The sequence below is a fragment of the Natator depressus genome, chromosome 11 (assembly GCF_965152275.1).
Source record: "Natator depressus isolate rNatDep1 chromosome 11, rNatDep2.hap1, whole genome shotgun sequence".
NCBI lineage: Eukaryota > Metazoa > Chordata > Testudines > Cheloniidae > Natator > Natator depressus.
This window is the reverse complement of record NC_134244.1, coordinates 42,876,372-42,899,655: the sequence shown is the minus strand read 5'-3', so window position 1 is coordinate 42,899,655 and position 23,284 is coordinate 42,876,372. Positions and strand designations below refer to the sequence as shown.

The 23,284-nt window shown below is 40.7% G+C and overlaps 1 protein-coding gene across 4 annotated transcripts in view; it reads right to left on the bottom strand.

The window, feature by feature from the left end:
- Positions 1-5,761: 5,761 nt before the first annotated feature.
- HOXD3 (homeobox D3) overlaps positions 5,762-23,284 on the bottom strand; it is a 37,034-nt gene continuing 19,511 nt past the window's right edge. For 3 of the 4 annotated variants that reach the window (XM_074967639.1, XM_074967638.1, XM_074967637.1), the window contains 4 exons: positions 15,666-15,749; positions 10,526-11,080; positions 7,943-8,942; positions 5,762-6,617 (listed from right to left, as the gene is read on the bottom strand). In XM_074967639.1, coding sequence (XP_074823740.1) covers positions 8,194-8,942; positions 10,526-11,021 — 1,245 coding nt within the window. In that variant the 5' untranslated portion in view covers positions 11,022-11,080; positions 15,666-15,749 and the 3' untranslated portion in view covers positions 5,762-6,617; positions 7,943-8,193. Of the gene's footprint in view, positions 6,618-7,942; positions 8,943-10,525; positions 11,081-15,665; positions 15,750-16,791; positions 17,440-23,284 lie in introns of those variants that run through there. The other variant, XM_074967640.1, reaches the window with a different exon arrangement.

The window sequence follows — 23,284 nt, the reverse complement described above, 5'->3', positions numbered from 1 at the left end:
CAACGCAGACTAGGGTTTCTCCTCTTTCCCCCAGAGGGGATCCAAGCCTTCGAGCTACACCCATGTTCTTCCCTGCTTTGGGAAGCCACTCCCAGCCTACCTGGTTGGTATATTTCGGTCCCTGAAAGGCCAGACTCTCCTACCACCTTCTATTCGCTATAGCCCTAGAAAAGACTTCGAACGCTCTACAACTTCACTGTACCACGCAGTTCTCCTCTCCTGTTTCCTTCTACTGTCTTCCTCTTCTTCACCCCCATGCCCCTTCCCCCTTTATAAGGCCCAGGTGCTTTCCCTTAAGCCCAACTGGACAGCAGGTAACCAGTCACAGGTGCACTCGATTCCCCTCCCTTTTAAAGGCAACAGGTCACCCTGTGACAGTGAGATAATGCAAAAATCTCACTTTACAATGGTCAGCTAACACACACACACACACACACACACACACACACACATACATACATACATACATATACATATACATATACATATTTGTTGGATTGTTCCTACATTGACAAATTCCTTTATTTTATTTTATGTTAAAGAAACGCCACAAAGTACTTTAGGCTGATCAGAGCCAAGCCCCGGTGTAGATTCGTGGGACTCCCTGCCCTGAAGCAATAGCACAGAGCCTGTACCTCTAGGGAAGATTTTTTTTAAATTACTCTTAACAGCTATGGTTATTTTCAAGTCCAGTTACAATTTTTCCACCAGGGAGCTTGCGAGGCAAAACTAGAATTAATTAATTAATTGACTAATTAAGCGTTTTCACTTCTGTACATGAATGTGAGCCCCTTAATTAAGTACCCAAAAGTTTGGGGGTTTTATTAAGGAAAACGTTTTAATGAAATCGTGTGTGCTAAATCCTTCTGGCTGAATTCCAGATTTGTTTTTGTAGGTGAGATGGGGGGCAGGAAAATATGAACCAATGAAGATGTTCTCAGAGCTGTCGCTTAGAGCGGTGGCTCTCAATCTTTCCAGTCTACTGTACCTCCAAGTTTCGCCTCATTTCAAAACTACTTGCTTATAAAATCAGACATAAAATACAAAAGTGTCACAGCACACTATCACTGAAAAATGTCTTACTTTTGCATTTTACCTTATTATTATTAAATAAATCAATTGGAATATAAATATTGTACTTACATTTCAGTGTATAGTATATGGATAGGTATAAACAAGTCACTGTCTGCATTAAATTTTAGTTTGTAGGGACTTCACTCATGCTTTTCATGTGGCCTGTTGAAAAACTAGGCAAATATCTAGATGAGTGGACGTACCCCCTGGAAGACCTCTCTGTACCCCTGCCTGAGAATCACTGACTTAGAAGTTCATAGAACCTATAATGGCTTTGAATCGAAATAAAGTAGACAAAGCCCATCTTGCTTATCCTGGGCATACTTGTGTATTGCCTTCAGGGGCAAGATTACCGGGGGGAGGAGGGGTCACAAAGTCTGAGGAGGCTGTTACCCCGACCACAGGGTCACTTTTTGCATTTCGTTTTTTGTCACTAAAGGATTCAGTTGCATCCTCCCTGCTGGAAGCTGAATGCCGAGCGTCAGCCCGTGAATATTAGATTGCGGTGTTCTGAGCTTCGGTTTCTGTCTCCTCCGGCTGCGGTTTCTGGTTGAATCCCAGCTGGCCCAGACTCGAGCTGAAGTAGGAGGAACCGCTGTCGAGTGAAAAGTGCACATTGTGTGATTGATGAACTCTTAATAGAACCAATCCCCCCTTCCTCCCCCGCCAGTCCCGCTCCCAGCAAGGACCACAGCCTGCCCACTGCAACTGCTCGCTTGGTAATGGAGAGTTGTTGTCTGTTCAGTGATTATATTGATATCTAGTCTCCAGAAGTGCCAGGGGCCAACGTAACTCTGGGCGAGCCCATCTCCCGACTTTTAAAAATATAGGTTGTGGGTTCATAAATATATAATAGCACGTGGTCCTAGAGCCAACCAACACGGCCCGCTAATTGTACAAGTAGAAGAAACCGGCTTTTCCTGCCGCCTGTCTGCCACAGAGCTATTGTTCCTAGCGAGGGATTTCCAACGTTCCCTTGGATAGACCCAGCGTTACTGCAGTTCTTCTGAGACTATAGAGTATTTGCGGTGGCTTTCATTGTGTCTTATTATTGGCAGTCTTTGGAAATATAAAGAGACAGGAACTAAAATTGAGTGTCCTTGTCTCTTTTCTTCTTCTTCTTCTTCCAGCTTTTATTTAACTGCTCAGACATCTTTCTTTACCAGCAAGAGCCAAGTTAGTCTGTTGCAGAATTTGAACCAGAAGGCAGAATTTCAACAATTTGCATATTGCAGAATGTGGATCAGCCAGGGCCAAATCATGCTTGAGCTCAGCGGATTGAGTGGAGTTATTAGCATAAATCCGGAGAGCAAGATTGGGCCCTAACAGTGACCCTTTTTTGCTATATGTTCCTTTGTTCTTGTTTAATTCTCGCTGAATTAACTTTTGCTCATGAATCTACCTTCCAATCAATGTCAGATGGTTTCCTTGGTTTTCCACCGGGCTGACTGAGTGCAAGGAAGTCTGCTTTGTGCGCTGGTTTATTACTTACAAACAATTCACTACCGGGGTTTTAAAATTAGCCCCTTCTACATCAATAACTTTTGCAGGGTTTTACAGCGATTTGCATGCCAGCTCTGCAACCCTGACCTTATTGGCACACTCTTAATAGATAGATTTTTAAGACTGTTTGTTTGGCAGGGTTGTCTCCCTCCAGCTTCCTCTTTATGTTGCTGCTGTGCAAATGATTTGATATTTATTTTACCCTGATCCCTCCTGCTATTTTAACTCCATTCGCCAAAACTTGCCACGTCCATCCCTTAGACCTGAGTCCGTGCCAAATCTGCTGCAGCCTTTTCAGAGGGTTGCGAAGTCTGTTCCAGCACCAGAGGAGCCAGTTCCAGCAGTCCACGGGGCCTTAGCATTGAAAAGGAACGGCAGCTTGCAAGCCAGAGAGTGTGCAAACATAATGCGGGAGTGGCAGAATGGCTTTGAAAAGCCAGGGCTTTCAAATCTGGAGAGCTCCCGCCAGTTTTAGTGTGAGGCTGTTACTGATGCGTTCTCCTAACGAGCAAGCTAGGGAGCTAATCATAAATACATCGGAAGGAGACTCAAAGTATGATGAACCCTGCAACTGTAGACATTTTAGTGATGTTTCTAAAACAGATACAGGCATCAGACACCGGTTATAAAATCATCTGGGGGGAAATAAGGTTCCCCGCGTCACCTATATGAGATAACTGTTTCATGCATTATTTCTTTTTCTATGGGCTTGCATTGTATTTTCCTACTGACCATTTTAAGATGCACTACCAAATACAAACAGAAAGAAAGGGTTTCCAGAAGAAGAGGACCACGTGACAGACAGGATACCGGGATATAAAGAATACCACTTCCACATTTATTTCCAAACAACAAATTACAGGAATTGTGCCTATAAAATATTAAAGTAAACGATGTAGAGCTATTAGCACAGAGATTATGACAAAGTCCCCAGCCAAAAGGTTGGATATACAGATAGGTATTTCTCCGAGCTTTGTCAAATACAGATAGGTCATGTGGTCATTTACAGAAATTTTAGTCTCCAGAATTTTTCTCTAACCCTTACCCCGTCCCCCAACCGAGAGGACATTTAAACTAACTAGCTGCTTTCCAGGGCTTTGCAGAAAAGTCTGCTGCTTTTGCAAGGGTCCCTCTGTTGAATGTGAGCTGCGTAGGAGCCGTATCAAGTGGGACGAAGGGAATAACGCTTAGTGAAGGTGGTCAGTAGGCATGCTAAATATCTTGCAGAGTGACTGGTTATTACCAGCCCGTAGAGCCTCAGACACCAATTCTTTCTCTGGTATAAATGATCTTTGCGGGGGGAGAGAGAGTTGATCTTTACAGTCCCTACATTCAAAGGCATTTGCTGGTAACGCACAAAGGGTATCTGTCTTTATTTTTCCATGATATGGTTTAAAGGCAGGTTCTCGTTTTCTTTTACCTTGTTCTGTGGATGCTAATGGAGTTTTCGGGGTCTAACTGGATGGCTGTGTATCAGAATAGTACAAACTAGTTACGTGTGCTCCGTGATCGTTCTCCTGTAGCTTTGTGGCGATCAGGACTCTGAGCAGTCTTTGTACCGATAGAAAATATTATTACAGCGAAAAGAGCATTGAGCATAATAAGTGATGATAAGCACCAGTCCAGCCTTTAAGTCAGCCTCAGCATACAGGAATATCCCATTCAGTTCAGTGTTTCTATGACCACTGAGGTCGCCTAACTACAGTGCATCCGATGAAGTGAGCTGTAGCTCACGAAAGCTTATGCTCAAATAAATTGGTTAGTCTCTAAGGTGCCACAGTACTCCTTTTCTTTTTGCGAATACAGACTAAATACGGCTGTTACTCTGAAACCTAACTACAGTGTGTAATTCAAAAACAAAAAAACAAATAATCAAAAAAACCACCCAGGGAGGAGGTACTTCAAGGTGTAATTTCGGAGTTCTTTTTCCAGTGCACAGCTTCGTTTGAAATGGTAAATAATAAGTGGGTTATACTGGACAGAAGGTTACCTGCTTCTTACATTCAAAAATAAAGGAGCTTTTTAGGTCCCATTTATTGACTTCAGTGGGGCCAGGATTTCCCCAGGTGAGTGGACTAGGATCTGGCTCTAAACCTTTTACTTTAGTTTATTACTAATCACAAGAGGTCTCCACAATCAAAACGCTTAAATAGAGGTCACATTGTTCCGTCAGCTCCACACTAAATATCTTCCTTTAGCAGGAATTAATCCCTATCAAATTAATCGCCCCCCTTCGCTCAATGAATACCCCAGCAGAGATAGCAGGCACAGTCACTGATTAGGTTCGGGTTATTTGTTTAAAACTCTCAGTTTCTCTGGTTGTTATTTTGAATGCCATTTTTAATGAAACAAATAAACAGCAAGCGCTATTATAATAAACTCATTGGGGCCTGATCCAAAGGCAAGTGAAGTCAATGGGAGTCGTTCCATCGACTTCAATGGGCTTCGGGTCAGACTTTAAGTAGCCTGACATACAACGAAGCCATCTTTGTCTCTTTCTCAGTAGCACGTCAGAAGGGGTTGTTTGGCCCCGCTTAGAAATGAATTTTCAGGGCTGATGAATTGTCTGTGACTGTCACTGTACCAGGCGTTATTGAAATGATGCCGACAGGAATTGAAAGACCAACTTCAGCCTTCCTGACCTGGTTTGCTGCTCTTAGGCTATTGCTTTCGCGGGGGGTTGGGAGGGGGGTTCATTCCTGGAAATGAATGAAGGTTTGGAGCCTCACACAGCTCAGCCCTTGCACTCGTGTTTTGTTTCATTTAGGTTACCATGGCTCAAAAAACTAATTGCAGGCTCAAAGGGAACTGAATGCATGTTGAAAGTGAAAGCGGGTTGTATAATTTATGAAGGTTTAAACTGCGGGCCAAGGAAAAGGAGGGCTTATGCCAAAGTGTCTCTCTCTTAGATTGCTGGTGCTTGTACAAACACTGTAAAAATGCCAACACTTTAGACAAGGTAACATTACTTCCCATAATTAGGTTGTGACCATGGGGTTCTATCGCAGTTGCATCAGATTTGCCTCTACCAGAATAAACCAGAAGAAACGGAATTTATTTATCACATGACCCCTCTCCCACCTCACCTCCCACACACAACAGTCAGAACATTCGGAGAAAGAGATTTGCAAGCTTTGCCTCCAGGACATACAAAGATATGATATACCAGTGCTCACCGGTAACATTATGTTTTTATTCTAAAGCAATTTCTTCAATCCCCTTTTTTTTAAAGGGGAAGTGTATTTATAATAATTTCCCTGGTTACATGAATTTTAAATGAACTAATAATAATATAACCCAGCCCAGACACTATGTGAAGTCTAGCCCATAAAACATTAAACAGTAGACAACACTTGGATTGTAGACACCCGCAGACTCAGAAGATGCACGTTGAGTAACATAAGATACTATAAAATGCCAACTGGAATACACTGATTATGCATTTTTTATTTATAGGCGGATGACGTGAAATATACTTTAGCCTGAAGAACATAAAACTAATCTACATGTACCAGTTCAGTTTTTGATCTATTCCCTGCGAACTGTAACACAAAGCATTGGATCTGTATAATTCACGAATAGAGTTCATTACTATTTATTTTATTGATTATTTATTTAAAATATTAATAGCTTAACTCTGACGAAATAATCGATGTGTGTGTCATAGAAAACAATGGTAGGTCTCGAAGTGGTTAAAATATGTCTTCGCTCAAAGTAATTTATTCTGTTTTGTTTACAGATCTACAACACGTATATTCAAATCTGCTGGGGTAAAAGTTGAAACGTAACAAAAGGATACACTTCTTTTCTCAGCGTAACGTGACATTTTAAAAACAACACAGAGGGAAAACTAAATAATATTTCGAAGCATTGTTGTCCAGCGAAACACAACGATGGGAAAATAAAGATTTCCCGTGTTGACCAGAACTCTCGGAGTTAAATATTTCTCACACTAGGAATTCCAGGTCTTGTCATCAGGGGATGGCGCAGGGGCGGCAGTTACTTGTCAAACTAAAAAGTGATGCGTCGGGACGATTTTGCTGGGAATACAGAAGATCTGAATCTTAACTGAACATTTTTAAAGGCGGTAAGAATAACGTCTTCCTGGAAGGACATGTCTGGTTACTAACCTTGCTAATACCATTTCTACGTTTACAAAATCGTTGTAAATCCGGCAAGAGATTAAACACCGTTATGTAAATAAAAAGGAGGAAACAAGATGTTTGTTTCTTTTATGAAATATTCTGTTAATGGCAGTAAGATTTGTTTTCACAAGGAATGTATCAGTGTCTGCTACAGAAGATTACGCGGATGGAGATAACTTTCCTAACTGAAAGCTATTGTGGAATAGTTTGTTTACCTACTACTGTACCTCAGTTTCTACACTTAGCGGCTTCCTTTCATTTGTATATATTTGATTGTCAATTTTCTTTCATTTTTTTTAAATGCGCGAAATTAAGCTCGGGCTTCCAATGATGTCTAAAAAAATTGATTTATGGTTAATATAAAGACAACAGTATAAATAACAAAGGGGACGGGCAGCTGCAGCTCGGATTGCTATGGAAACCCTAATTAAATTATCACTATTAGACGGTTTCTATTTTGTTTTGTTTTGTTTTGTTTTTGCATTCTAAGCTTTTTCTATTTCAGATAGTTAGAATGTAATACCAACAAAATAGCCCACCGAATTAATGTGTGCAAGAGATAGCGAATCAATAAATAAATGCCAACCTCTCGGAGGTTTTTGTATGTAGAAGTTTATCAGAAACAAAATGGCCGAGTGTTCCGCTTTGCAGCTTGCATTATTAAAACAGACACACTTCCAACTTTAAAAAGTGGCTTATTTTTTAAATCTAAATAGATGTTCAAACGGCCCCAGACAATTTGAAATAAATACACTTTATAAAAATGCATAAGGGCTATTTGTGTGATGCCACAGTTTGTTTTACTCTATTAAAGACTTACAGTCTTAATTAATCCTTACATAAACTACAAACACCAGCCACTGTTACAACTGTTCAAAACTACTCTCTCAACTAGTTCAGACCAAATATACTAAATAGGTGAAATGCAATAGTCACCAGGGACCTGAATCAATCTCCCGAAGTTATGGTGAATAAATTCTACAAATATCCACATAAATACAGTAAGACGAGGATAAATAATCAGTGATACAAAAAAAAGTCTCGCTTAAAACAATAAATACATATCATTTAGTCCAATGCAATCCTTACATTACTGAAGAATTCATAAATTAACTTCTCTGAAATAAGTTTATATGCAGGCAAGATCCCATCGTTCACAATTGGTCTAAAAACACCTCAGCATGACGCGCTGCTACTACTAATTGATCTATAAGACTTACCTTCAAGTACATCATTACCAGATTATTAGCCCCTTGGTTTGCAGTATATTGCACTGTCATGCTTTAAACAGCTACAAAAGAAAGGATCCTTTTCACTGACTTATTTAGAGTCGCAAAAAAAGAATGTGGCTGTTAGGGGAGAGAAATCCACTAATACTGTTGGCGCTCAGAGGAAAGTAACACTGTAACGTCAGAAAAGTGAGGTAATTTAAACGTGAGTACATTTCGCTCCCTCAATCCGTCCCGGTCCACTACAGATGCGTTAGTTTGGGTGCTTCCTGAATCCTTCCCTGAGTTGTGTGGTGAGAAGTAAGATCTGTGTATGTAGGATGAGGGTCACAAGGTCCATGGTGATGGTTGCCTGGGATCTGAGCAGCGCAGCTGTAGTCCACGCTAGCAGATGAAGGATGAGAAAGATGGCCGATATTGAACATTGGGCCAGGAGCTGGCATGGAATCAACAAAATTACCGCCGACATAAACGGGGCTGCCCTGCAGATTGGGATTGGCAAAGCCGCCGCTGCTTTGCATGGTGTGATGGTCATACTCTGCTCCCGGGTACCGTTTCTGCTGGGGTAAGCAGCTGCTGAGAGGTGCTGTGTAAGCAGCCAGGCCATACATGTTTTGCTGTGATTTGGCAAAGGATGTTGGCGAAGGAGCATCATAGCTAAGACTATTTACAGTTGGAAGCTGGCTGGAATATCCTACGTGATTTGGGCCACTTAAGGGTGGACTTCGGTCAGGGGACTGTCCTACAGGAGAGTGCATGATCCCTTTGGCTTTCTGGTCTTTTTTGTACTTCATTCTCCTGTTCTGGAACCAGATCTTTATCTGGCGCTCCGTCAGGTTCAGAAGATTGGCCATTTCCACCCTGCGTGGGCGGCAGAGATAGCGGTTGAAATGAAACTCCTTCTCCAGCTCCACCAGCTGCGCACTGGTATAGGCGGTGCGGACTCGCTTGGAAGCCGGGCCGGGGGGACTTTTATCTTCGCAGTTGTCTCCTGCCGAAGGAAGAGAAACAAAGAAAGGGTGATTCTTGTATAGACCCTGACACAGCAGCCCGCTAAGGACGGGCCAGTGCTCTAAAGCTCGTTCTTTACAAACCAAACCAACACAAGCCACTCTCCCAGTTCCGACGAGGTAAATGACCCGGCTCTTGTCAGGAACTGGAGCTGTGTGCCTGTCCTGTCTATGCAGACTCAGTCACTCCGAACCTGTGCCAGTGGTTTGACTAGAAACGGATCAAATCCCGTGTACTTTGGTTTTGCTTTCCCCTGCTCTCTTCCAAGGGTGTATATTTACCACACCGATGCGTAGTTGATGTAACATAGCCCTTCAGATATTACCAAATTGGAATTCAAAGTAAAATGAGACTTAATGGGCAGAGTACTGACCGTTTTAAGGGAAAGAGTGTGTCAGAGATTGCTGATGATTTCAGTATAACCCCCTTTCATATCACATTAATTAACGATGAGCTACACACTATTCCAGCTTTTGATAAGTATGCCCTGAGTATGAGCACCCTGAGGTACCCTTCAGAGAGACTTTGGTGGCATCATATCCAAGTCCCTCTGTCCACGGGTCTCTCTCTCTCTCTCTTTTTTTTTTTTTTTTTTACTACTAGACCCAACTCCCGTTCCCAATTTGCACAACGTCAAAACTCGTATTGCTTCAAATGGGAGCAGGCCAGGCTACTTTACCCGGATACTTAATCCGAATTCTTTATCCGGATTCTGAAGCACCAGAGGCGGGGGAAGTCATTAGTAATTAGCAATAGTGGATAATAAAAGGGGTGAAAGTAAATTAGACATTGGGGGATTTCTGAATAGTCTCAATTTAGCTGAATGGAGAAAGAGGGGGAGGGATGAGGGGTCCCCCTTTCTTTTATCCCAAACCAGAGCAAAGGCCAAATGGCAGGATTTTAAACCAGCAGAACTGCTAGCAAGAGTAAAACAGACGGGGGATTGGCTTTATCGCTTTCAAATCAGAAGAGATGCTCCCGTTACTGGAAAAAAGATTGGGGACCTTTCCAGGGATGAGTGTTAGGAGTACGTGGTTTTCAGTGCTTGTGCTGTCTACATTTCTAAAGGCTCCGTACTAGAAGCCATTTCGGAGTCAGGGAGAAAGGACAAATTGAAGCGTTTAGACGGAGGGCGAGGAAATGCTGTTTTCCTCTGCACGTCAGACGGGCTCGAATGGCCAGCGGGACTGCAAACCATAAGTCCAGTGGCCCCTCCCTGTAGCACTGCATCGCCTCCCCGAAAAGCCTCGATCAAAGCGCAGGGGACCGAAGCATCCCGCGAACTCGCGTTCTAATGGACAGAGTTGTTATTTACAGTGAAACAGGCCCCCAGCTGCAGAGGACTTGGCTTAGGAGCCCCTCACTCAACTATGCCAGAAGCCACAGAGTCGAGCACGTCAAAGATTTTAGGGTCACTCTTTCCCCGTGCTTCACTGGCCCCTCTGCCTCGCTGGGGAGGGGCTCTGGCCAGGCTGATCAGTGTGCTGCTTAGCAGAACCAGGGACAGCTGGACTTGAGGGGGACGTGAAGGGGTGACCCCAGGGAGGGGAGCGTGTCGGGTACCTGAAGCGGCGCAGGTGTTTTTCTGCTTGGAGTTCTGCCGGGACTCTTTCATCCAGGGGAAGATCTGTTTGCTAATGGTGGCCGTGGAAGAGCTGGAGGAATTGGGGCCGCCTTTGGTTTTTTTCGGGGGGGCCGCACTGGTGGGGTTCGGTGGGGAGGAAGGCGGCAGCGCAGGCGGCTGCTGCTGCTCGCCTATACCAGGGGGCTGACTGCCTGCTTGGCTGCCGCCGTTGGTCCGCATGCAGCTGCCATTCAGCTCGCTGCTCTTGTGAGTTGGGGCTCGGATGGGAGCCGAGCTCTGGATGGAGCAGGCGGAGCTCGGGTAGTCTGTGTCCAGGGCGGCTTGTGTATAAGGCTGGTGGGCCGAGCTGTAGCTGTAGGCGTCGGCTTTGCTGTACGTGTAGCCCCCGAAGAGCCCCGAGTTATCGTAGTAAGCGGTTTTCTGCATCTTTCTCTCTGGGATCACCAAGGCCTGGGGACCCTGCTCAGATAACATTGACTAGGTCCCAGCGGCTCACGTGGTCGGCCTGGGCCACTCACTGCCTAGGAAGCCACCTATGGGGAAACAGCGAGAGACAAAAGAAACTTTAATTGAGAAGAACTGGTGTGATTTCGTAGACTTTAAGGCCAGAAGGAACTATCCTGATCATCTAGTCTGGCCTCCTGCACATGGCAGGCCACAGAACCTCACCCTCCCATTCCTGTAACAGGCCCATCATCTCCGGCTGAATAATGAAATCCTCAAATGTTGATTTAAAGATTTCAAGTTACAGAGAATCAGCCTTTTACTCCAGTTCAAACCAGCAAGTGACCACCGCTCCACATGCAGAGGAAGGCTGTAAAACCCTCCCTAGTATCAGGAAGGCAGACATCTCCTTTAGCCACACACACCCCTTACAAACACACTCCCTCACATGCTTACATAGAGACTCACATACACGAACTCATTCACTCATCCTATACTTTGACACTCAGACATGCTAAGATTTGGCTAGTATACAGATTCCTTTCAGACCCTTCATCTGTAAATTGCACACGCTTTCCTTTCAGATCTTTTATCTTCAAGAAAGAGGGAGACTATGGATTAACTTGACTGAGAATCTACACTGAACATAAAATGGGTGAAAAATACATTAAATACTTTTTAAAAGAATCCTAATCTAGTTGAATAGTCAGACAGATGCCTCAAAGTCTTTTTTTCTCTCTAACCAAAAAGCATAGATCAAATCACCTAAGTGAAGGGATGAGCATTGGGCCCCATCTCTTTAAAATCTGAACAGATCCTCTGATAATGGCGGATATAATGTGCGAACAATCGCCCAGACGTTAGGAACATATTTCAGGATGTGTTTAATTTCCTCTTGTTCTAGTTTTTTTAAACTTTGAACTGACGCTTAATACGTTTACCTCAATACACCTGAACCATTAAAAATAAATGTGTTAGGCTTTCAGTGAAAATTGTGCGGTTACATTGTCCCCCAGTATCATTCTAGTATAACTTTAGAGCGTTTAAAAATCCCAGATATACGGAAATGAATTAACTACTGTATTTCTTTAGTGTATTATATCTATACATTTTTCCTTCCCTGTGTTTCCCAGAATGTGTGCTAAAACCACATTTACCTCTCTCTCTTTCTCTCTCTTTTGTTTTTCCGGCTGCACTGTCATATTATCATTTATTTTGTTATCATATATGTGTATATATTTATCCATAATATGCATGATTGGTGACCCTCCTATACCATTTTGGTATAAAGATTAACCCAACTCCCTACTTTCCCTCCCCCCTTTTTTTTCTGGGCACGCAGGCGCAAAAGTGTGAAAGAGCCCCAGATGACATGATGGATTGAACCCGAATTAGAACCTGAAAAAAATAGAAAATTCCATCTCTATTGTAAATTCTGCCTCTTTTTTCCTTGAAAGATTCCTAGGAAGTTAAAGTATAACTAACACCATTCAGTAACTTAAGTTTGCACTATAAAGAAAAACGCTTAGGTCAGCTACCCTATCTTAACTCTTTGATTAATTTTACCCTGCTCAAAATCTTTCACCCAACGTTTCTTGTTAGTTCTTGTCAATCGAATCAATCTGAGACCATTTATATGGTTTGGCTTTCATTACAAACCATGTTTTGCTTATGTACTAGCATGCAAAACTTATTTCAGATTTCAGTATTTTCCTATCAAACTGCTGGGTCTGGAAAATGTAGCCAAATGAAAAGTTCTCCATATAATCAATATTTTTACTCGGATACAAAAGCTATATACAATTTGTTGAATGTAAATCTGTATTTTATAGCTTACAAGATGGGAATTAACACGTAGTTTTGATAAATGCTATAATATGGCTGATACAACTTCTCTACTGGTACCTTTAGTATTTTTATGCTTCTTTTAAAATTGCATCTTTTATCCCGTCTAGCAAAATAAAGTAGGGAATATTTCACCTGACAATGTAGCCTGTATTTGAGAAAATCTCAGGCGTCTCTCTTTATTGTATAAACATATTAACATATTACAGGAAAGTGTTTCTAAAATATTAAAGCAGTCTCTGTTAATTGTTATTCTTCAGTCAATATTTATGCAAAGCTTTAGTAATATGTTACCTTTAATTTTATTTGTCTGCTGCTTCCCCAATAGTAATTGCTATAACTAAGTAGCATTGGCATTCTCTTTCTAAAAGTTACCATAATATCTATTCTGAACTAAAATAACGAAAATTCGAGGTCACTTTAAATTGTTTATCCTGCCATCTGATCTTAAATACAGCTTCACCAGAGGAGTTCTTTTCTTTCATCAACATGGGCTGATAACTCTTTGGGAAGCTGGTAGGGGCAGAAAACCTGCGGCTTCGCCCCAACCCCATCCTGAAGAATGCAGTAACCAGAGGCCTAAGAAGTAATAAGTGAAGATTATTGTGAGTGCTAAGAAAATACAACGATCCAGACTAGGCTATCTATGGTTTAACTGTCTTTCATAATTTACTTTTTGCAAATAATCCACTCAATTAATAATTTTCTACCTTTATCATTTACATTTTCAGGCATAGTCTGGACTGAAGCATTTTGTTAACACAACACAGGATTGTGCCTATTCTTTTATATACAAAATAAAATGTAGTCCCCAAAAGAATACATAGAATCTTAAGAAACAATATTACTGAAAAACTGTTAAAAGCCTTATTTCTTTTCTGAAATACCAACTACTTGTGAACTCTGCTTGAACCTAAAAAGGAGGCAATGGGCCATAAATCACACGGACAATGCTCAACTGTTTGGTGGCTCATCTTTTAGATCTTTTTTTTTTTTTTAAATCTTTACACTTTTTGACTTTACAAGAGCAATGCATAAGGCGATGTTTTTGTATGTAACACCAAAAGCACGGGCTCAACACTTCTTGGTTTGGCCAAAGACAGTCTGCAGCAAAGTAACCTCCAAATGGTTTGCTAGCGTTGTGGGGGGTGGACTGAAATGCAGTAGGGCTAGGCAACCACAAAGTACCCATGTCTGTGTTTCGAGTTTCCCTTCCTACTATCCGGAGAGGTTAACCTCATCTGAACCGTTATACTTTACAGATGGTAATGGCGCTCTTTGTCCTGTCTCTGTTTTCCAAACGCTTGGAAGCTACTACGCCTCATACAGTTATATCTGGAAATCAGACTAGATATAAGAGATGCAGGATTGTTAGACAAAATACCCCATTCTTCCACTTACACACACACACACCCCACGTGTGTGCACAAAATACAACAACCTCAAATGTTGACAAGTTTCCAGTCTCACAATTGTGTTCGATCCGACACCCAAACACATTCATATTAAGCAGTTCTCTACTAATACTTCCACTACACTTAATTCTGCTTAGGATCAATATCTAATATGATACGGAATAAATAACAGGCAGTAAGAGCGGCCAGTGGAGTGGTTATTAAGCAGCCGGAGCTCTCACGGTGCATATCAATGCACCTGTCACTGTGGTTTGTAACAAAATTTATGACTGCTAGTACTATGGCAGTAAACGCTTTAGTAAGGAATGAAAAGGAAAACACTTCTCAAGACCTAGCACTTTCAGAAGGGTAAAACAGGCTACGCGTAGGAGGAAGACCAGCAAAAGAATTCCCTACTCCGCAAATTTTCCTTATTTGCAGCCTGGAAGGGGACATATATATAAAGTAGTCAAACAGTTTCCTTCTTTACTGCGTCTCTTGTCAGAGCACAGACTATTTTCCTTCACGTTTCCAGGGACTTTTGAACCCCTCTCTGCTTATCTGTTGTTATTGTTTTTACCCTGCTTCCCCACCTCCCCCAAATCACGTACTGGTCTTTGGATTTGCTGGAATATAGCTTACCAAACGGACGGATAGACTGCAACATGAAGACTTCCAGGAAATTAACTCTCCCTCCCCCCAATTTTTGTGGGGGAAGAGTGACTGATGTAATTTGACCATGGCTGCCACTGATACTGAAATGTATTCGTGTTATAGATTGTACACAATGGCTCACAGAGGGAGCCGCGTTTTAATAGGTGTATGTTCTGTTTCTCTTCCAGTGATTTAAGACTCTGTGAGCCACCTGATAACATTGGTAAATCAGGATCATAATGCTGGTCTTTCTATCTGACCGATTTCAGAGTTCTTCTGAGCGAACCAGAGGTCTTCCTGAAACATTGTTTTGGAGCTTTAATATTACTATTTGTAACCAGCCTTTGGTACATAAAAGCAGCATTAAAATGTTACTGGCTTTTAAAGAGCCCTACTGAAGATGGTGACAAATTCCCATTCGGTGGGAGCAGGATCGGTCCGAATGTGGTTCTATTAAATGCTTTTTTTGTTTTCCATTGGTGTTTAAATAGGTTTAGGAATGAGCTACTTTAAATGGGGCGACAGCATTTTAAAGAATGTTATTTAGGTGAAATAGCTTTTACAGTAATAACATTCTTCGTGTTTGAAGTTTTGGGTTAACGCTATTAAACAGTAATAGATTTGAAAATCGATCATCAGGTACCATGTTATGTATGTTAGCTTACACTAGGGAGATAAACTTTCAAGCATTTTTGTTCTTTACATATGATAAATTATCCGTGGCAACTACTTCTGTAGCAAGAGAGGTGACAAATCTATAGAGACAAAAGTAAAAACTCACCACACTTATGTTTTTTCTTGATTTTTGACTTTAACTCTTTTTGTAGGATCTTCGGATTCCTTTGGATAATCCGTTGGGACGTACCTGAAACAAAAGTGGGAACTTTCAGTGGAAGCTGTTTTGTTTTGTACTTCCTTCTTGATAAATATCATAATAAGTTCACGCCTTTTATGTAGCAATTCTCTCTGACTCCAACTCCACATTAGCTCTTTTACTAGACAGATAACAGGTGCTTCACATGTATTTACTGTACTAACACCACTTTGAAAAGAAGCCTTTTGTTTTATACGATTCATCGGCAAAACTTTACAGAGGCCTTGTTCGACTTTTCCAGACAATACAGTACATACAGGGCGTGAGTCTAGCGCTCACGTAATCAGAGCCCCAAAGCTTTTTAACCATTTGGCGGAACATTTGATAAAATAGCTCCAACTCAGATCGAAATAAAAAACAGTTCCACATTCTCATAGCTTCTTTAATGCTTCCAGCACCTCCACAAGTTACTAGCTACTGTACCAACGTTCTTTGCCTCTTAGGGGGAGGAAGTGCAAACATGGCAATTATGAATTGTAGCCCCCCCCCCGCAAAAGGATGTAAATCCATCTAGCGCTGTACAGTGTAAGTGATAACTGCATGCATTTCGCATGGGTAAGGAAAAGCATGCACAGGTCCAGCCATCACACTAAGAAGAATGGAAATTTACTAGAAGGACCACAGCGCCATTACCACGGCGCTCATACATTATGTATATCTGTGGTTATCTCGGGTTTGTCACACTAAGAAAAAAACAAGGCACAGCACTAGTGTACAGATCTGCCACCCCCGGCTCTGATCTACGAATTTAGGAAAGAGGTATAAAAATCCAGTTGGAACTACCTTTTAAATTCCCTATTTAAGATACATAGAAAACTAAGATAGAAATTTAGCCTGCTGTACACACACAACCAATATTTGTGGATCAAAATGAACATTTTGCATTTCCTTCTATAATGTGTCGACTAAGGAATTTGAGAACATGAAGAGTGTCAGAAAATCCCGCACAAAAAAACCCCAGGTCATTATAAAGACGATATCTAGCAACCATAAGCCTTTGAAATGACCTTTGGCTTGTAAAGCAATAACTCACCACTTAATGAACAACCAACGGAAGCGCCTCCAATAGCTCACAACATAACAGAGCTTGCAACTTTCCACCAAATCTTCTCTGTTCCTGTCCAAACCCAATATGATGCAGCATTCCCCCTCCAATTCACCTTAATTTATGCTGGCAAACTGGAGTTTGGGAAGTGGAGCTTCATGATTACACACGATGTTCTACCAGGTTCCTGGTCCAAGGCCTGTCCCGGTAACGTCTTATATAATATATTCACGTGGGCGTACGTCAACTTTAAGTGCTTATTTTTTTTTTATAACGGAGTTCATTAGAAATAGAATAGTACGTTACAGTGTGTAAGAAGAAAGCATAAATTCGGTACCCCTTAGCTCTTGACCGGAGAGATCATAATATTGTTATCAAGTCATTGTTATCCGCTGTTGATTAATACGGTAAGTTTTCATTTTGTGTCTAATTAATTATCGACTTCTGATCCTTTTCGCAGCAGCACTTCAGCAGTTCAGTGATATCATCCTTACTCTAGACAGGGGTTACTTTGCAACCAATTTTGCAAAGATATATTTTCTACCCTAACTGCGAGCAACATCCGAAATTTGTATTTCTAAGCATCTGATGGTTAAAGACGTTGGCTTTATACCATCTTACCGAAGCTTCGTCAAAGAAAGAGATCTGAGCTCTGATAAAAAGTTGCCAGGGATAAATCTTTAGAACTATTCAGGCATGGACCCAATATAGGTATTATTGAAATTTTAGGTGAAGTTATAAGTGAGTGCTTCCATCGAGCCAAATGAAATGCTGCTTGCAGTAATTGGATTCAACTGACTAACTTGGCAGGCCAGCAGCTTGGAGGCATCCAGCTAAGAAAAATGTTCCCTGCCTTTAAGTTCTGATCGAGCAGAGCACACGCAATTGACAAAACAACTTTCTTTCAGTCTTTTCACTGTTCTGCATAAATATGGATGAGCATCTAAAATGAAGGAAGATTTGCCTAAGAGATATAAAGACTTCTGTTCAGATTTTGTCCAACTGTGCCTTATTCTGAGTTTCTGGTACCCAACACAAAGGTTGGATGTTATATTATGCTCATTTCAATAGGTGTAATCGGGAAAGATCTTCCATAATTCATACATTTTAAAAGGTAGCAAGTTATTTAAAACACGAACTTTGCATTTAGTGGGAGGTTCTGGCTATTTTAAACAGCAAAAAGTTGAGTTAAGGTTTACACATATTTTTGTGAGATCCATTTACTTTTATTAAGCAAAATAGGTATGAAATTTGTTTGTATTTTATTGGTTTTAGACCCCAAACCCTCCACTAAATATTCCCACGCTCTCTCATTTATCAGTTGATCAAACTATGGAAATAGGTTTAAAGAAAGCTTCTTGGTGTATGAATAGCAAATAGTACTTCAACAGCATGTGTGACTGAAATAAATAAATAAATAAATAAATAACCAGTAGCTCAGATAGAAATACAGCACCAAATGATAAGTATGAACCAAAGGCTAACCATACGTGAGTATGTGAGTGGATCTGCGAAGAGCATTCAAGAAACCATATGTGGAGGCTCCCTTACCGGTGAATTTATTTCAAATCGTACAGTAAAGATCAACCCGGCTACACCCTGCCCAGCAGTCCAAGTCAGCGAATTAATAGGGTGCTCTATAGTATTTTGGCAGTGACAGTACATGACAAAGTTTTTCTTTCTTTTATTTGTTCAATTGTCATTCCATAGTTGAAACCACCAAAAACAGGTCCGGGGCAAATATATTCTCCTGAACGTTTGTAAAATGTTTCGTTTAAAACAAAACAAAACAAAACAAAACCAAAAAACAAACAAACAAAAAAACACATATCATTAAGACGATACTGCTATAAACGTAGATGGAAACATATTTCTATACAAATTTTTCAGTCAGATCACAGATTACTAGCCAGTTATATTTAGTCTCGGACTAAAGGCGATAATGCAGATCTATGGTTAAAGGTTCCATTTTGTCATGCAATTGCTTACCTGTGTATCAATTTATCATAAACCTGGGCTCCTCGGTCTCAATATCTGTGCTTGCAGTTGTTAGAATATACCCTTCACCCTTTGTCCGCAGACAGTCCTGTCCTAAGCCTGGGCTTGCGGTGTGACAGGCATTTTCATACACCAGCATTCCCGATAGAATGAACAGAGGTTCAGCCTCAACTACCAATAAACGAGGGCGAGTGGAGTTCGGAATCTGTTGTTGTTATTGTTGTTGTTTTGTTTTTAATTCATTACAACAGTCCTTGGCAATCAACCCCAAGGAATAAAAGTCAGCAATTGGCCGGCGAGAGTGCTTTGTTTTGGTTTTAAATCGTGCGGCCATTTATGATTTTTTTTTTTTAGAAGAGCAACAGAAACCCCTTTATAATCAGACATATAGGCGCTGCCTTAAAATACAAGCATATTTGTTCACGTGACCCTGAGAGCAGATTGTTCTGATTGAGGCTGGAACTTTCACAATGTCCGTCCTCTCTAAACCCCCCAGAATACACATGTCTGGGGGTATTACACAGGGATCCAAAAGCACCCATAAGCTTCACATGAAAGCAAGGCAGCAGTCCAATGCAAATCCGTCTCACATTCCTGGGTTGTATTATTGTTTTAGGTACCAAATGGCAACAATTCCTTCCTGACGTGTTACAAATCCCTTTGGATAAATTGATCTTTTAAGTAAAGTACTTTGAAGACCTTCTCTTCCTAGATAAATCAAGCATTCTTAGAGCTTCTGGACAAATTGAACTACCACAGCAACCCCTCAGTGGAAGGATCCCTTAATCCATGAACACTCTATAATCGCTATTTTATCAATCTTTTTGCTTTGTGAGTAAAACAAATACACAAGATATTAATTTGAATGGTAGATTTTTCAGCCATTGCCGATCAAATACATGATTAAATCAGAAGTGTCCGATAGAAGATGAAAATAATGTTTTGATTTTATGTAACCGAAAATATGGTTTAATAAAAACTCTGAAGCACAAATGTACACTACAAAGCTGTCTGAAATGTTCTAGGTTTTACTAGTACGCACTAATCTTTGTCTTCTCCTTCTCTATAGGAGGAAATATTTAGGTAAATTCGGATTTTCCAGATCGGAAGACTAAAGAAGCCTTAGAAAAATCGCCTTACTTTTCTGTTTGTGCACTGAGTCTGATCTCGCTCTCTCTTTCTCTCTCTCTCTGTATATATATATATACACACATATATACACAGAGAGATAGAAAAAGCACTATATGTATATATGAATACCTATACATGTATACAGAGTTAGAACACTCTTTCTACATGTAATGAGTGCATACAAATGTCCTGAACAGCTCAAATGCTGTAAAAATGTATTTTAGTTCCTTTGTTTGATTTTCTAAGGTGTCTGTAGCTATAAATACACCACATCTAATCTAGGATCTACTAAGATTTCATTACCATCCAAAGCATGGAGATCTGACAGTAACGTATTACCTTACAATACTACCCTTAAGTGTATTGTAACATTTATCTAAATTACTTTGCTTTTCCTGACTTTGCAAACAAGTTATAAAAAGATTGCAGTCCAGTTACTGAAGCACGCGTTCAAGGTAAATTATTGTTTCGGACTCCGGATTTGTAATCTTGTATTTCTTGGAAATGATGTACTTGAATCTTGCATCACGTAAAAGTCAATTGTTCTTTGCATCATTTTCTGTCAGCCATATATTTCACTATCAGTGTATCTATCTATCTATCTATCTGTATTTATATAGAGGTATGTATGTATGTATAGAATAGGTTCACACATTTTCTAATGACGAAAATCTCGTTTGCTCGTTACACAAAAGTGAAAGTGCAAAGTGCGCCATTAATCAAGTAAAGATCAAGAGGAGGGATTGAGAAGAAAAATCTCCCTTTTTATGCTTAATTTGTAAATATCTCTTAGCAAAAGTCACACGCCACCGACGGGTTCATTTAAGTTATACGGCATAAACATAACAACAACAACAACAAGAAGAACAAGAACAACAAAAATTAAGACATTGAGCGGGGACCGCCAAAGCAATAAAGAAGTGTGAAACTCCAGCCATACTAGGACTCAAGCTTTGAGTGAATTTGTCTCCAGTAAAGGATCTGAAGACTTCTTCAGTCGGAGCATATGTTCATAGAGCAATAAAACAGAAAGATTTACAGTCTTCGCCCGCCCCCCAGCAGCCTCGCACCCTTTCAGGAATTACTTACAATGATTTATAACAACAACTCTGGCAATTGTCAAACTGATCAAATATCCCAGGCTATATACAGGAATAAACGTTATTATTAAAGGGTTTCAATTTATGTTCGGGGCCATGATACCGCGTGGCTTTATGGAGTTTGGTTTCTTTCTGGGCAAAGAGGATAATATAAACTTCATTAATGAAAACAGAGGAGTTATCGTGAAGCAGCAAAGCTGGTTTTTAGTCACCACCAACGCGCATACGCGTTTGTCATCTTTGAATAATTGAATTAATGTGTTATTGTTTGAATGTATAATTCATAACAGAGGAAACTTTGCCTCTGTCCTGCCACCGAAACGGAAGTCATAAAAGCTACAATCTGGGTTTTTAGAAATTACTCCAGCGAGGGATAATAAAGAATATCCTGTTCGCAGAAAGTATTTCCAACTGACTATGGGGTTTAACAGAGAAATCTCAGCCTTGCGGTCTGTGTTTTATAGGATGGGGAAACATGGTTTCTATATAAAAACTGCAACCTTCAATTTTCTTTCAGCGTGGACTACCGGTTCAAAGTTCTAAGAGTGTGTGTCTCCCGCAAAATGACCTAAAGACTGGGGGCTTTTCATAGGGTTTTTTCCCCTGTTTTCAACATCCTCTCCCCCCCCCTCCACTCTCTCTCTCTCTCTCTCACACACACACACGAATGCTCTGCTAATCATTTCAGATAGAAACCGAAAAGGACCAGATCAAAACTGGGCATTTATCTGACGAAAATAAAAATAAAAATAAACCCTTCCCTTTGTGTAACGGTAGCAGTAATGTCGGGGGAGGGGGAGAAGCAAGCTCGGAATTCATTATCTGCTGCTTAAAACCTGCCTTGGGTAAAATTTCAACTCAGTTTTATAGCCTTCTATTATGACGCAAAGAAAAATTTACGACCCTTGCTTGAAAAGGAGTTCAGGGCCTTTTCTCACCATTTTAAGAATGGGCAGCAGATGCCCTGACAGCCAGTATTGTTCCCAGTAAGACATAAGCAACCAGTAAATCTTCTCCCATTTCACCACACATACAGCTCTTAGTAAACCCTTTCCTTTTCTTTTGCCTTCTTGTTATCTCTACGTATACACGCACACACAAACAAAAAGAGAGCCTTTGCCCAACATCATAATTTTTCATAAAGTGTAAATCTTTTCCTCTGAATCTAAGGTCACCACACAAGCCTAGACCAACTTCTGGCTATTGCATGGTTCCAAATCGGGAAGCAAAGGGTCCTATTTGTCAAGCATTTGACAGCTAAGTTCATTAAGGATTAAAATATGAAGGAATAAAAAGTAAAATGTTTACATACCAAGCTTCTCTTTTTCGGCTGCTACCAAAGATATAGGTGCGCAGGGAAAGAGCCTGCACCCTTTGTATATTATATTCTTGGGATCTCTTCAGTTTTCAAGTCTGATAGAGTCCTTTGCTTGGCAGATTAATGACGACTCCGTGTTTCTTAAGGGACGTGCTGAATTAATTATTTCGTAAATCACGTGGTCAGGACTTGTAGAAATCTATTCTTATCATCTTCCTTGCACTTTGAATTCTGCCTGTTATGACTGTTCCTAGCAAGACCGTTTTGGTCTATACGGTTACAAAAATCAGGGGGGAAGGATAACAAACATGGCCGTTGGAAGCTCTGTGGCTCTGCATTAAAGGTCCCTATTTACTGTACTGTACAGTGAGTGGTGTTTGCTATTGACTCTGCCTTTGCTCCTCATTCTTACCTTAACGACTAGTGGTGATATAATATACAGAATTGTATTGATGTATTGGTAGTAACAGGAGGAGCCATTAGACACAAGAGGGTCAAAGTATAATCAGAAAATGTGTGTCTGAATATTTAAACTTAAGGTCTGGGTACTTAAAAATACACGTGCACGCACATCTTCCCCCCCTGCATTCCATTGTGTTCAGGGCACAAGCCTTATTTGTTGTATGATGTTCATTTCACATTCCAAGAAGGATAATCTATTTTTGGACTCATGCCTTGGCCACTCTTCAAGAAAAGATAAGTCATATGTGACATATATCTGTGCTAAAAATAGTGCAATCGACCTCTTGTAGTAAGAAATTGTTGTCGTTGTTGTTTGAGGTGCTTATATCAAAAAGAAAGGAGGAGTCTGCTACAGGTTTATAGGAAAGTTCAACACTCTATATTTGGCTTTTATTTGTGCCGTATTGAGATCAGCAGAAATAATTAAACCTACTTCTAATTTTAAAAAAACCTATCCCCTTTCACTCCGATT